This window comes from Acipenser ruthenus, chromosome 1, assembly GCF_902713425.1.
Source record: "Acipenser ruthenus chromosome 1, fAciRut3.2 maternal haplotype, whole genome shotgun sequence".
Classification (NCBI taxonomy): domain Eukaryota; kingdom Metazoa; phylum Chordata; class Actinopteri; order Acipenseriformes; family Acipenseridae; genus Acipenser; species Acipenser ruthenus.
In genome coordinates this window covers 118,357,217-118,373,164 of record NC_081189.1, presented here as the reverse complement: position 1 = coordinate 118,373,164, position 15,948 = coordinate 118,357,217, and the positions used below count along the sequence as shown (strand labels likewise).

Here is a 15,948-nt window from a genome sequence, read left to right as displayed (position 1 = left end):
TTCAGTGATACCAGTGGATTTATTATTTTTATATTTGAATTATTATTTTCAGTGATACCAGTGGCACCTGTGTTATTTGTAAACAAAGGCCACACAAAAGAGATGAGGGTTTATTTCCATAAAATAAAAATAGATACATCCGCCATTTCATAAATTAATACATTACAAGGAAACCACGCACATAAAATATACACAGTAAAGCTTTGCTTTGTGTGTCTAGATAAGTTAAGGCGTTTAAATAAATAAAAAAAAACGTTCTTTTTTTTCTTTTGTTCTTTGTGTAATGAGAACCAATGACAAAAAACAACAAAACAACAGTAGCCTACCTATCTATTGCAAGAAGGTTCTATAATATATAATTTAATTGTGCAATTATACTTACAGGACCAATTTACAAAGCGGTTGGTAAAAACAATGTTAAAGCTGTGTGGATAGGGAAATTATATTTGGGCTAATAAGTATCTATTAAACGTGAAATTGTGGTAATGGGCTTGAAACAGAAACATGCCTGCTGAACACAACCTGCTAATAACATTAATAAGCGAACTTTCACATGAATTCATATATTTCTGCATAAAGTGCAAGGTGTATACACTCCTGTGGACGTGGTTTCGTAGTACCTGGCTGTACAGTACGGTGTAAAAAAGGTTTACTTTAATTAATGGATACAATTATCTGTGATGTTTTGCACACTGGCTTCCGCGCCCTTTTCTCTTTTATTTCTGTGTTTCATATTTTGAAATACTGAGTGGGTGGTAGTGGTAGTTGGGAGAGGCTCACATTATCAGGACGGACCGAATGAGTAATTGTATCGAGGTTATTGTATAACTATCTTTGAGACTAACAATTTAAATATGTCTGCCTGTCTCAATGTTCGTTTGAAAGGCACACAAAATAAAGTAATGTATAGAAAGCATGACATAATAATACCAGATAGTACAGTTATCCTGATCAGTAAATATTTAAATCAATGAAACACACCGTACAGTGTAGTATGTGAGCAATTTGGAGGAACACTGCAGGGCAGACTAAACCATTTTTGGTACATTACAAACAAAACAAAACCTTTGGTTTCATAAGCCCTTTCGTCACTATGCACATTCGTACTACGTCAAGTTCACAATATATATGCGTTTGCCATTTTCTGCAAATTACCATGATTATTTTGATAACAGACTAACCCCCCCCCCCCCCCCCCCCCACAAAATAAATAAATACATAAGATAATGTATTACAAATAAAAAAAAATATCTTGAGGTGTCGGAATCGCATGCACATTTAAAAGTTGTATTATATTTGTGTTGATTTTTTATCGCACACAGAGATTTTGCTATCATGCTATCGGTTTTCTTTTTTTTTTTCTCTAGGTATTGTTTCAAATTTAAATCTCCCTCTTCATTTTGAATCGACAGCTGTTTGCTGAGGAGTTTGTGGTATTTTCAGTGGAGGGGGTGTTAGGCAGCTACTTTGACTGGAAAGTGCAGATTTTAGAAGTAACATAATGTTTTTTTTTATTAATCATACTACAGGTAATAGTACATTAAATGTTCGTTGTCAATTAGTATGTTGGTTTTATTTAAAATAATTTATTAATTTAAAAATAGCTGTCCACCCCTGAAAAAGAAAGTTTAGCCACATGGAACATTCCGTTTTAGAAATAAATTCTGACTTCTTATTCAATTGGACTATTTGGAATAGATGATACGACATCGTGGTTTGGATTGGCTAGAATATGCGTTCTAGACGCTTAAAATGTTCCGCGGGAAAACATGTGAGTTCCTATTTTCCCTGCCTATTTCTTCAACCTGAACACTCATTGGTTAATGTTTTATCGGCTAATTTTTTGATTGGGTCAATGCCCTCAGTTTGTGTGGGAATGAAACAATTGCTCTGGTTGGTCACTGACTAGCGGATCTACGCTCAGCGCTGGTTGGCTGGTGGTACTGCCACTCGTGTCCTAGTTACTAACCCAATATAAATAAAGTCTGCAAGGCAAGCAATTTTTGGTTCAGATTCAGGAGATAGTTAGAGAAAGAGAAGCAGTGTGATCGCTGACTTGGAAGCTACCTTTAAGAATGCAGTGTAAAAAATACTAATATATATATATTCATTTTGACAAGGCTAAAGTTCTCCGAAATAAGTTATATTGCTTAAAATGTGTAGCAACTTTAAGCATAGGATTTGCACATTTATATAAATTATTTGACCAATCAAAATTCTAGTTCAATTTATGTTATTTTATTGTAAATAAGTTTTGCTTCTAAGTGTTTTGTTTTTAAACCATAGCCTTGATTTTAATTTGACGCTTATTTTATAAGTTAACTGTGAACTTGTTAACAATATTGAAGACTGGAAACAAGCGTCGTATATGATTAATTGGTAAATCGTTGGCGTGTGTTTGGAGCCAGAATGGAATTCGATCAAGTACTCGCTGATTTTAGCCCCAGCAGCAGAAGGCCGGACTGTGTCACGGGGATTTCTTCGCTATCACTACCCGGGATCGGAGCCATGAGCTCGGCCTGCGTTAAAACTCTCTATTCTCCGGAGCTTGCTGGCGTGCTGTCCCCTGTTGCCAATCTGGCCCTCAACATGAACAACCTAGCTGTCCTCGGAAGGTAAGGATCCTTTCATGTTTCTCATAGAAGTGACTTTTATGTTGGTACTGTTAGAAAGCGTTTCTCCATTCCTGTTTTTCTGTGCGTTGTATATAATGCTATCGGTGTGTGTGTAGATAGATATAAATGGATAGCTAGACAGATAGATAAATATGTGTGTTGACGTGCACACTAGAAGCTGGCGTTGCAAGTTAAAAGTAAAGGACATATTTCAGTATACAATTTGTGGCGGTACACATTCGTCTGGGCATACAGCGTGTTGGTGTTTCCCCCCGTATCTTCTCCATGTGGACAGGCTATTTATTTATTTGGAGCCAGAAAGTAACACATGACACTGCAGTCTTGTTTAAAGTACAGTATTTCTAGATACTGAAGACGCTGGCTAAGATAAGACACTGTCTTGCAATAATTGCCATTCTCAGTATGCTGTAGAGACTGTACAATACTACTTGGAAATATTGGTATGAAAATTTGCCATTTTACTATTGCTTAACTGTACAGTAAAATCAATAGACTGCATCGAGTATCTTATAGGCATAGCCATGCTTTAATTGGGCAGATGCCTTGTCCACAGCTATGAAATATACAAAATAATGTAAAATAGGTGCAGAGTAACCTCCTAAAATGGCTTGAGGGCGCTGGTGTGTTGGACAGGCTTCAGTAATTCCTTTGCCAGATGTTTCTAAAGCAGCAGGTTAGTCTGCTTGTATTGCCTTTGGTCTAAATAGTATGCCTCCTAGTAAAGTAATTCATGTCCACCATACTTTATCTTCATTGTCTTTTCAATTATGTAACTTGTTGCATCTACACAGTGCTTGATTATAGGACAGTCTGGCAGGCCTTTTACCTGTATAGTTGTTGGGTATGCCAGCCACCTATTGAAATTGTAACGGAGCAGTACACATTATCTTAGTATTACTGGGAGAATTGGCATGATCGGTGGTCAGCCTGTGGCTTGCAGGCAGGAGGTGATTTGCTGAAGTCATGGCTTGGTGGTAGAGTTAAAGGTAACCCTGTGGGCCTTGACTTTGGTTTCCTCTTGTGTGATGGTGAGACCCAAACTGTTGACCTGCATGCATGAAATGGGCTTGACAGAATCGTGATATCGGCGCGGGACTGTTTTGGATGAAATGGTGTGAATTGCAAGGTTTGTTGATCGCCTTACCAAACCCACTTTCTCCTTTCCGCCCCTGCAGCCAGTGCGACACCCCGAAGAGACGAACCAATGTCCCTCTCAAGATGCCATCCTTTGCCTCCGACACTTCCGATGCAGGTTAGCTTCAAACTGTCTCGTATGATTTTTTTTTTTAGCGGGGGGTGGCAATGCTCAGTGGAGTCCTATACCAGCAGAGTGTAGTGTGCTTGGGAGTTACACTATTGGAGTTGTTTTTTGGGTCCAATAGCATGATAAAGCAAGGGGCTTGGGTTTGAATCCGATCCAGTTTGTCTTATGTGCAATTCTGTTTTTTGTGTAATAATTCTATGATTTGACAGATTAACTGGTATGGTGCAGGGGGTGTTGTGATTCCTTGATGTATTAAAATATTTTTTCTTTTTGCAGGTCTGTGTCTGGATTCTCCAAGCCCCATAGACCCCATTGATTATGAGGAAGCGTAAGTTTCCATCTTGTCTTTCGTTACTACTATTCTGTGGAGCCGATTTTTAGCCTCGCACCGACTAGTAGCTTGGCTTTTGTATTCGTGTAATTGACTTGTGTTTTATTATTTATTTATTTTGGGGGGGGGGGGGGGGGGGGGGAAGAGAGAGAGAATCAGGCTCCCACATGCAAGACAAGTAGTCAATTCTGAGTTCTTTTGCAATTGCAAGGTGGCAAAGGAACACATAGCATGCATAGCTAGGAGAGGGGTGTGGTGTTGGGTGGGGCAGTGTGAATGTCTCTGCTGTTGGCAGCTTGTGAAATTGCTTTTATAATAAAGGGCTTGGGCAAAGGCATATGCTTCAACTGTCTTCCTGTTTCAGTTTCAACTATCTGAAGAACCTTGATATGCTTTAGTTTTGCGGAGGACCTGGTAGGGAGGAGATCTGTTTTTGAATTGGATATTTGCAAACTGTGTACAGTAGACCCTCACTGTAACACCCCTCATTATAACGAACCTGGACCCCAAATAAAGAGAAGCACACACAGTGTCCACATCCCTGTATGTAGGCATGGAAAGCTGCCTCCGCAGTGAAGTCAACGCTTTTGTCTTGATAAATACGTGCTGTGTAACTAGGCATCCAAAACTAAAATAATTGTTGCAGCGAAGCTGGAAACTACATAGATCGTTTTGAATAACGCAGGCATATCTGTCTTGAAAACAGGCTGTCAAAAAGCACTTTTGTGGCTTTGATTTTACGGAAAATATTCAAACAAAACTTGAGATTTGGAACTATTCATGACAAACTGTCAGGTTAATTTGGAACAAAAGCTCAGTTTGCGATTCTTGCATGTTAGATTAAGATTTGGTGCACTTTGAAATGATTCATATCAGATTGGTTTTGAATACAAGGTCGGCTTCAATTTAGGGTACTTGCATTTTGATTTGTTTTAATTTAACAAGTAGGATAAAGTTAAAGGCAGAATACTGCATATGAGAGATGAACAGGTACAGGCAATTCTACTTGCATTCACAATCTCATCTCATTAACTTGAACAGTTTATCGTTCATTTTGATTGTCCTTGCGCTATAACAAACAAAAGGCTTGGACTCTTAACAGGTTTGTTATAGTGAGGGTGTGCTGTACTTGAAAGATTCACACTGGACCATTCATCTGGAAAAGGTTGTTAAATGAGATTTTCAGCAATCGGGAGCACTGAGCAAACATTAACCCCCCCCCACACACACACACACTGTGTATTTAAGTGTGGCAATTACTGCATGCACTAGCGGGTTCTTGTTTCCCTTGCTGGTTACTGAAGCTTGTAGGGTGTAGCTCTGTGGTTTTGATGTTCTGCAACACTACGTCTGTTCTGGTAATAAGACTGATCTTGGGAGTGTGGTTGTATTCTGTCATTAGCTGTGATAGCAGGCTTTTGAGTGTCATAGGTTTAACATTGAAATGTAGCACAGTATATTATCTTTAAACTTTTTTTTTTTTTTTTTTTAATGTTGGACATTAGGCCAAATGGTGTGCATTGTTTCACTAGACTAATAGGAATTATCTTGCTTCTAATTAGGATGACCAAAAATACTTGTATAACTGAGCAATTTGCATGACAAATTGCTTTTATATACATGTGAATAGGGGGTTTGCATAGTGCATGCTCCAGACCTAGTGTCAACCCCACACACACACTCTTTGAATTGACACAAATTAAGCAAGTTTGAAACCCACTTCCTGGAACATCATTGTTTCAAAGCTAGCTTTCCATGGGTTTGCAGTGAGACCTTTGCACCTCCTATCTACAGCACTGACTCCTTCATATATCTGCCAGGATGTAGGCTTGGGGGAGCCAGTTAGGCTAAAGAACAAACATACTGGTTCTGTTTATGCCTTATCTGGTTTTTGAAGGGTGATGTGGGGATGTGTGATGCCAGATTTCTATCAGTCAGCCCAGAATGCAAACAAATAAGATTTTAGGCTTGTCTGTGTTTGCAATACATGAGGGATGCTGACCCAAAACTTGCTTGAATTTCCACCAGACGTGGTTGCAACTTTCAGTTTTATACCAACACCTTAAAGGGCAATTGCCCTTGCTGTAATAAACCTGATTTTATGCAGAACAATTTTAGTCAATTTAATTCATTTAAATGGGTATTCTTTCAATCAGACAGGCTTGCTTTAAACTTTCAGACTGAACTTAGTTTTAACCTGGGTGGCAACTTGAATGGCTCTGCTTGGAGACAAAAGGGCATCTGCTGTGCGAATTCTTTGGCACTCCATTATTTCTGAAAGTTTAGTTAACCGTGTTCTCCCTGTCTGGCCTGGATATAAATTCTACTGCACAGCTGTCTGGTAGAAAACTGCATTCCAGCGCATATCAATAGACACTCATTTTTTTTTTTTTCCCCCATCGGTAGTTAGTGAGGGGTTCGGCACACTTTCCATCTGTCCCTCCTTTCATAAATTGTCAGGAGGGGGTTGCTCTCTCCATTGCACGTGCTCAATAGAGCCCCTGCAGCTTCCTGCCTGAGTGAGCTAAGCGAAACCCAGCCCTCTCTATTGTGAAGGCCACACTTGTTCCCAGTTCCACATTGATACCGTAACAAAAGGCTCCTGCTGTGGTGGGTTGGCGTGGTGCCTTGGGATAGACATATGGCAGATGAACAGCTACCTCTTCATAAAAACAAAAAAAAAGGCTGTTTTGCATACAGGTGGGGTAGAGCTGTTGCTGTAAGAGATCAAGCTTTGACCTTATGAAGGGGCCCGGCTTCTTGTTCCTCTTTGTTTAAATGAATTCTTTGGCTGGCTCATTTATTTAGCTGGCTCTTGTCTGTATCTGGGTCAGGGTCTAATTGACAACACAATTGGCTTAGGTGCAGAGTGCCCCCCCGCCCCCTTTGTGCTGGCTATTTCTTCTGTTTGTCTGAAGTTTCCTCTGTCTGCCCTTTGGTGGTCTAGCCTGGATAAAGTATTTTATGTAATGTGAAATGCTGCCTTGGAAACCATGCAACTTTGAGTTAAGTGATTGAATTTAAAGTAACGTCTTTATAACCCACGTCCTGAACTTGGTCCCTTTTATTCTTGTAGGTTTGAGAAAGCTATCTTGGAGTCTGGCAAAGTGATCAAAGAGTAAGTATTGCATGTTTTTTTTGTTACACAAGGCTTGGTGGTTGGGTGTTTAACCCTTTGCAGTCCATTTATTAAGTGCGCGTCAGGTCCAATTTATTTTCACACGCGCAGTTAATTTTAGACGCGCTGTTTAAAAGTATTTTTTTTCCACAGTCAAACGGGTTTAAAAGGCCCTGCATGTCAACAAAGCACTCGCTAGGCATCTTTTTTTCGGCTTGTCTCGGCGCCTGTCGCTCCCACTCGGCCATTGAATGGTTTCTCAGCTTTTTACGGAGAAAGAAAAAAACTAGAAACCCGTTTTTTGATGATGTCGGACAGGGTCCGACACTGGACCGGATAGGAATAATTGCAATGTCGGACCAGGTCTGACATAGGACCGCAAAGGGTTAAAGCTTTATTGGCACTTAACTGTCAAACGATCATACCATACTGTTGTATTTTACACACCCCTTGTATACTATGTAGAACTAAAGAGAAGAAAAAATACTTTTGAAGCTGGGCAAACTTCTAAACATACCAGGACATGTTGTGTATTGCTTGCAATAAAACATGTCCAATAGCCTTATTTTGATATGCATATAGAATAGATACATGAGTGGTTTGGGGGTGAAACAAGGATTTGATTTGATTGAACTTTTAAAAAAAGTTCACTTCAGTGAGAGGGAGCCTGCTACCTCGGGCCTGTCTCCTCGCTTATCGTGAGTCGTCCCACTCCCGATGATGAGAGGAACCCTGGTAATCCTGCCTGTGGAAGGCTGTGGAGCTGGTGCCAGGGGATTCCTTGGGGTCTGGTTACAAGCTGTAGTGTGTGTGTGTGTGAGCCTGGGGGTCAGAATCAGGCACACCTGCTATCCTGTCATTGTGCTGGGTTGCAGCAGCCTGACTCTTTCCTTTTAACACAGCTGGGCTAACAAGTTTATCAGTTTGTTTCCCTTCACTCTGTGTGCTGTATTTCTGTTAATTTTAACTTGTGTTTTTTTTTTTTTCCCTAGTAACAAGGTCCCTATCAGAAGAATAAACTCCCTCCCGGTAAGTTCTATTCATTAACCTTCAAATTAACACCTTGCTTCCTGTCAACTGTTTTGGTACCCCATGTAAGGTATTTAGTCTTCCTGTTGTGTGTCTGTATATTTTTATGTAATATTTTGCAACAGTTTCCTTGCATTGGGAAGTGTTGCAGCATCAGAGCTGTTTGGAACTCAATGCAGATTCTTAATGTCTGTTACTATTTGTGGCTGAGAATGATTTTGAAAGTTTTTACCACACTGTCATGTGAAGTGACCTGATTTTTAGTTTCTAATCCATGCAATCCATCAATCCACAAAGCATTCAATTCACTGTTGCAGAATTGTGATCTGGCAAGTTGGATACTCTCCCCTGACCCCCCCCCCCCCCCCCCAGTTTGTGGTCCTGTATTGGAATCTTGTGTGTTTCCTTATGTGCTCATGGTTTTCTTGCAGATGAGGTTGTTAGGCTCTAGCCCTGCTCTCAAAGGCAAAGATTCTGAATCCTCAGATTTCGGAGTCTTCGGTGTTCAACGCGATGAGGTCTCCAGAGGCAACAAGGAGAATGTAAGTAAAGCTTACCTTAGTAAGATCGGTAAGGGGATTGATATACGCCAAGTATTGCAAATGGACAGTTCCACGTTGAAGCAGATCACTAACCTGTGTGTTTGTCTTCTGCAGATGCAGGAGGGGTTTGAGTTCAAGAAGCCGGCTTGCCCGGTGTCTCGCTGCCGGCTGCGCACCTTCAATGGAGGAGAAGGCAAGGAGGCATTTGCTCAACGGCCCAGTTCTGCCCCTGCTCTTATGGTATGTACCCTCCGCCCCCACCGCCAGACTTTTGAACCCTTAATTTCACAGTGATCAAAAAAGGTGGGGTGGGGTTGAGTTGTGTTTAAGAGTTTCACAGTAGAATGCATAATAATGCAAGTAGAAAAACCATTTAGGACATTGGATTTCTTGGCAAATTTTAGACCAGGTATCTTGCGTAACTTGCAAATAGCTACATCTAATCTCTTAATCTTGCTTGATGTTGCTGTCATGTAGAACTGCTCTTGATCTTCAAATAACCTTTCAGGGTTTTCCTCCTTTTCAGTACAATTGCATAGAATTTGTAAGTGGTCTAAACAATTGCTGTGTGTTCCTTGCAGTTCTCGCCTCCCCCTGTGAAACAGAAATGTCTCATGGATGACAACAGTCCCGTGCTCCTCCGGCGATCCTCGTTAACCTGCTCCTTCAACGACGAGGATGACGATGGATTCCTAGACATTATGGATGACGATGTAGAGGTAAAGGCAGAAAAGCTGGGCTAACAAAGGAATTCTAATCATGCGCCAAAGGCAATATCTCAATATGCGTGATTTAACCCTTTGCAGTCCATTGTCGGACTGGGTCCGACATTGCAATTATTCCTCACAGGTCCTTTGTCGGACTGGGTCCGACATCATTATAGCAACGCAATAAACGGGTGTTTAGTCGTTTTTTCTCCGGAAAAAGCCGAGAACCATTCAATTGCCGAGTGGGAGCGACAGGAGCCGAGAAGTCAAAAAATAAAAGGTGTATCTCATAGTCATACATGGTATCAGATAACGGGGCGTTCATAGTAAACAAGCTGGCTGAGTGCGTCAGCGCACAGAGACTATCATGGACATTTGCAGAGCTTTTTTCAGATGTTATAGTAATAAAATAATGACTTGGATCGCATTATTGAGGCGTTTGGTGATAAAACGAGTGATCCGGAGATGATCGATCGGTATGTACGACGATGATTATTATTATTATTATTATTATTTATTTCTTACATAGGTGAACGCTAGTGAGTGCTTTGTTGATATGCAGGGCCATTTAAACCCGTTTGACTGTGAAAAAAAATACTTTTAAACAGCGCGTATAAAATTAACTGCACGTGTGAAAATTAATTAGACCTGGCGTGCCTGACGCGCAGTTAATAAATGGACTGCAAAGGGTTAACTCTGTTGCTTGCGTACAAGATGCAATGAAAAAACTCACTCGTGGAAAAGTTGCAGCCACATGAATAAATGTATCATCCGCATGTAATGGTGATATTGAGGCTGTATTGCCAAAACATCTAAACTAAATTACCTTTCACAAATATACTATTTGGTGTGACTAGCATGAGGTGTGATTTTATAATGTATATAAAAAAATAATACATTTTTATATTTCTTTTCAGAATGATGTGGATGTGCCCACTGGAATGGCCAGCCTGTTAACTGCTCCACTGGTTCGCAAGAAGGAGGAGGAGGAAGAAGCGGACTGTGTAAGTTAAGTTTCCCTGGGAGGATACCATGTTTTGTGAGCATTAAATAAGTTCTGTAAGCACTTGCTGAAATCTCAATGGGTCTCTCTCGTAGGTGCTGCTCATCCACAGCCGTCCCCGCAGTCTGTTCCGCTCGCCCTCGCTGCCTTGCTCGGCCACACGACCGGCCTTGAAGAGGCCAGAGAGACCCCGAGATGAGAACACCCCGGTGAAGATCAAGAGAAGGAAGAGTCTGGCGGGGTCTGTGGCCAGGGAGGAAGACAAGGAGGAAGATGCACAAGTGGTCAGTACTCCTTGCAGTGAAGCGGTTCTTAATGTGCTGGACGTCTTGGTTAGATTGAAATGACCTAGGTGCCAGGAGTCTGAACAGCCAGACCCCTGGTAAATTTGCTCTGCACTGATCTCTTATCGCAGCATGAGCAAGTCTCGCTGAAGTAGGTTTACCAGTCAGAGCTGTTTGTGCAGCAACAGGATTAACAATCTCCTGGTCACTTGGATGACACTTCAGGGTGGTTCTGAATCCCAAGACTGGGTGCTGGATAACTTGGTACACAAAGCTGTCAACTGCTCTACATTTGATAAGCTGGTTAATGTGTGATTGCAAGTACAGTTTCTTTAATCAGGTCTCATGTTGCCCAAGCTGTTTCTGACTGAATCTTGTTTCTTCTTGCAGAAGTCTCATTTTCTTCAGAGGTCCAAGTCCTTCTGTGAGATTGAGTTGCTGTTGGACAATGATATGAAGGAGCTGATTGGAGATTTCACCAAGGTAAAGGATCTACATCCATAACAATAGAATATATAGTAATACTTTAACCCAGTACTTGCACAAAGTTACCCTACATCTACTTTTCCACTTCTCTTTCCCTTCGGTGAAATTAGTCATGCTTGTAAAGGAACTTGCTCATTGTGTTCTCTTCTCTTGCAGCCCTTTGTTCTACCTACAGTGGACGGGAGGCACCAGGATTTGAAGTACATAACCTCTGAAATGGTGAGCAATATATCTCAGGTTAGATGTAGTACTTTTTTTCCCACATCCATACTAGACTAACAGTTCCCTGTAGCTAATCGCCCTCCTTTCTCTCTACAGATGGTGGCAGCTCTGAATGGGGAGTTTGATGATCGGGTGGAACGCATTGTGATAATAGATTGCCGCTATCCCTACGAGTTTGAAGGCGGGCACATCAAGGTAATGCCTTGGATCTTGTAATACTAACTACAGGAGTAGTTGGCTTGGTTATCAGGTTTCTTATAACCTGGGACTTGCATTATTTACTGTCCAGAAGTGGAGGGAGCACAGGAACAGTGGCTTGAGACCTAGTTTGAGGCAACTTTGCTGTATCAAACCCAAAGTCTCCCCTGGTGTGCCATGGTGTCCTGAAACCAGTTCCAAGCCACAAAATGGCTTTGTGTTCCCTCAGCTTAACAATGGAAAATGTGATTTTATGAAGTCTTCATGGTACTTTCACGGACCGCTTAAGTCGGTAGTACATGATTTCCATTACATGAGTAGGTGTTAACTTTCCTGTCCAGACGTGTGTGGTTGGTTGTTTTTTTTAAATATAAACCTGGCACCCTTGACTCATCCCTCTTTCTCGCTGTCCTTGCTTGTTCCAGGGAGCTGTGAACCTGCACATGGAGGAGCAGGTGGAGGATTACTTGCTGAAGTGCCCCCTTACACTCTCCACCCCGGAGAAGCGCCTGGTGCTAGTCTTCCACTGCGAGTTCTCCTCTGAGCGTGGCCCGCGCATGTGCCGTTTCGTGAGAGAGAAGGACAGGATGATGAACCTGTACCCAAACCTGCACTACCCCGAGCTCTACATCCTCAAGGGTGGATACAAAGAGTTCTTCCCCAAATTCCAGGTAAGCCTTGAGTAATTAGATTCACCGACCCTGGTGAGGTAAGGGATGGTTGTACTTTTGACAGTCAATTTGCTCAAGTTAAACTAAACCACACATTCTGTAGTATTTTTAAAATTGGTGCTTGCACATCCTAGACGTAGTGTGACTAGGACATTTAAATATGTACAAACTAGACTTGATGCTGCTGTAGTGGACTCCTGCCTAATCTAACCAGTCCCCTGTTTGTCTTCCTGTGCAGAATCAATGCAGGCCGCAGAGCTACAGGCCGATGCACCACGAGGACTTCAAGGAAGACCTGCGCAGGTTCCGTCTGAAGAGCCGCACCTGGGCGGGCGAGAGGAGCAAGAGGGACCTTTACAGCCGGCTCAAGAAGCTCTGAGTTTCAGAACCTTTATTTAGCTTTGGAATGTAAATGGGTTGGGCTGGTTCCACCTATGCACTACAGTTAATGCTGCCCCCCATCATGGCAGACTGATCTCTGGCTGAGGGTCAATTTTAAGAATTTCGGGGGTGGGGGTCGCGTCGCTTCACTTTGTTCAAGGATCCCGAAGAAGTCAGTTTTGCTGCTGCATTGCCTTCCTCCAAAGGGCACTACAGTGATTCCTGATCCAATGATTTTGCCACTTGTAAATGAGGACCACCGTTCATGGCATACACGTTACTAGTGTCTTATTTTGTCACAAACTCCAGGATTTCCGCTGCCAAGTATGAAAGGGCAGTGCGTGTGTGGATAGTAAGCAGGATCACAGCTTTGAAAACTACCTTGATGAAAATGCAGGAGATCCCCAAAGAAAGGGTCTGTATTCCACACTGCTGTGTGATTGACTTGAACTCCTATGCCTTGTAAACCGGAGGTGAGGATACTTAAAGAAAATTGACGACACTGCGATGTCTCGTTCCCAGACATGCCAGTTGATCTGCTGTTAAGTGGCATTTTCTTGTTCTCTGCAGTATCTGACATTACCTCATTTGACTTGACTGGGTTGGATTCCTAAGCCCCCTTTGTATGAAACATGACCACATGAACCCTCCTACCGTTGCCTGCATTTGTGTGGGATAAATGGGACCCAAGATATTGGAAACCTGTTTCTTTTGGGATGACCCAGCCAGAGACACCTTAAGCTACATGTTTCTGTATCTGACAACACTACATCCCAGCTGTGTTGTAGTTCAGTCTCTCTCGCTCTCTCCCCCAACTCTGAAGCCATGCTCCAGGTGCCTGTGACTGCATCTTGGTTACTTTCCAATAGCCATGCTTGACACATACATACACAACTAGCAGTGTTTTATTTTATGAATCCCAATTTTAAACTAACCATTATAAAAATAATTGACTATGGATAAACTGCAGTCTTGCAAGATGGAACAAGCCCCAACAAGTCCCCTCCCCCATATAACCTCCGTTCCTATTTGTCTGACTTCAAGCACTTGTTTTAAATCGTCTTGTGTTCACTCAAGTTGCGGCTGGTTTGCAACAATATTGTGTGTGGTGTGTGGTTTTTTTTGTTTTTTATTGCCCTTAACTTTTTTTTTTTTTTTTTTACTTTTTTAAAATCCTTTTTATATCAGTTACATTGTTTTTAATCGGGTGTCCTTTCCTTTTGCTTTTAATGTGAAGTCATATGGAATTGGAGTAATCATGGTTCTTTTATTTTAGTGAAGGAAGAAAAACAAACAAAATGCTTGCCTCTGTTAAGAGTCTGCTCATGTCGTCTTGGATGTATGAGTAGGAGCCTCCCCTCCCCCCAATCAGCATCCAAACATTTACCACTTTGAAGATACAATTGCAAGTTAAACCCTTTAATGACACACAGACGAAGACAAAATATAACCGAAGAAGCTTCTTTCAACTGTCAGGCTGCTGGTTGGCAGAGCTGTATGAAGTAGCTTGGCTTCTAACGAATTCACCTGTGCGTCACTAAATGTAGATTACCGATGGAATTGAACAGGTTCCTGAATCCTGTCCCATGTCTCTTCACAACCCCCCCCCCTTTTTTTTTTTTTTTTTAATTTTCTTTCCTCTATTTTTAAAGTAAATATTTGGGATTTTGAGGGTGGGAGGATCTGATTTGAAGTATAATTGTGATTCCTATGTTTTGCTGTGTAACTGATTCTGTTGTGTGAATTGCTGTAGGGAAAACAGCCTGTAATTCTCATAAAAGTAATCCTCCTCCTCCTCCCCCCCCCCCCCCCCATATAGGTGAGGCAGAAATAAACAACTACACTCAAACTGTTTGCAGCATGCATTTCATTTATCACTTTTTGTCATGTCTTCCATTTACATTTGTATAATTGTTCCTATCTAAAGCATCAGATGCATGTTCTTACATTAACTGTTTAAGCAGAGACCAATGGCACCGTGTAACAAATATTTTTTTTTTTGGTTCCTGGGTAGTAAGTGTTATTTCCTAATTGCTTATGCCTCCAGTATAGAAAATGGCTATCCCCCCCCCCCCCCCAAACTTTGCTTTTGTGACCAGGACAGTGATATTTTGAAATTTACCTATTTCCAATGAGAAAACGGCCGAATTTGTGTCTTTTCGTTCACATAGTCAGAGAAAAACAACATATGAATCCAAATTAACATGTATTTATACTAAAGTAATACAAAAATGACTACAAAAGATTTAGAAGTGAGTAGTTTTTCGAGATTTACGATTATACTGTAAATCACTTTCACGAATCAGCCCCCAAATGTAGTCTCCCATCATGTTCTCGTTATACTGTCCTTGGTAGCGACGTTCAAAGTCCAGTATATCCTGGTGGAAGCGCTCGCCTTGCTCCTCCGAGTACGCTCCCATGTTCTCCTTGAATTTATCAAGATGAGCATCAAGGATATGGACTTTGAGGGACATCCTACAGCCCATTGTGCTGTAGTTCTTCACCAGAGTCTCAACCAGCTCCACATAGTTTTCGGCCTTGTGATTGCCCAGGAAGTCCCGAACCACTGCGACAAAGCTGTTCCAAGCCGCTTTCTCCTTACTAGTGAGCTTCTTGGGGAATTCATTGCACTCCAGGATCTTCTTTATCTGTGGTCCGACGAAGACACCGGCTTTGACCTTTGCCTCAGACAGCTTAGGGAAGAAGTCTTGAAGGTACTTGAAGGCTGCCGACTCCTTATCTAGAGCTCTGACAAATTGTTTCATAAGGCCCAATTTGATGTGCAGTGGTGACATCACCTTCCAGGGGTCCCAGACATACTCGTCATACTTCAATGTGTCCAGCAAGGTCTTGATGCTTTTGTAATCCTCTTTGAGGTGCACCGAGTGAGCCAGGGGAAGAGACGGGTACTTGTTACCATTATGGAGCAGCACGGCTTTGAGGCTCCTGGATGAGCTGTCAATGAAGGACAGTAGAACAAGAACATGATGGAAGACTACATTTGGGGGCTGATTCGTGAAAGTGATTTACAGTAAATCTCGAAAAACTACTCACTTCTAAATCTTTTGTAGTCATT

The 15,948-nt window shown here is 41.8% G+C and overlaps 1 protein-coding gene across 1 annotated transcript; it reads left to right on the top strand.

Moving 5' to 3' along the window:
- Positions 1–1,844: 1,844 nt before the first annotated feature.
- On the top strand, positions 1,845–14,030 carry LOC117420909 (M-phase inducer phosphatase 1-like). The gene is made up of 15 exons (XM_034034657.3): positions 1,845–2,615; positions 3,812–3,888; positions 4,177–4,228; positions 7,308–7,349; positions 8,342–8,378; positions 8,810–8,920; positions 9,035–9,160; positions 9,502–9,639; positions 10,545–10,631; positions 10,726–10,914; positions 11,305–11,397; positions 11,557–11,619; positions 11,719–11,817; positions 12,246–12,491; positions 12,730–14,030. The coding sequence occupies exons 1-15, from the start codon at positions 2,410–2,412 to the stop codon at positions 12,868–12,870; spliced, it is 1,707 nt and encodes a 568-aa protein (XP_033890548.3). The 5' UTR covers positions 1,845–2,409; the 3' UTR covers positions 12,871–14,030.
- Positions 14,031–15,948: the final 1,918 nt, after the last annotated feature.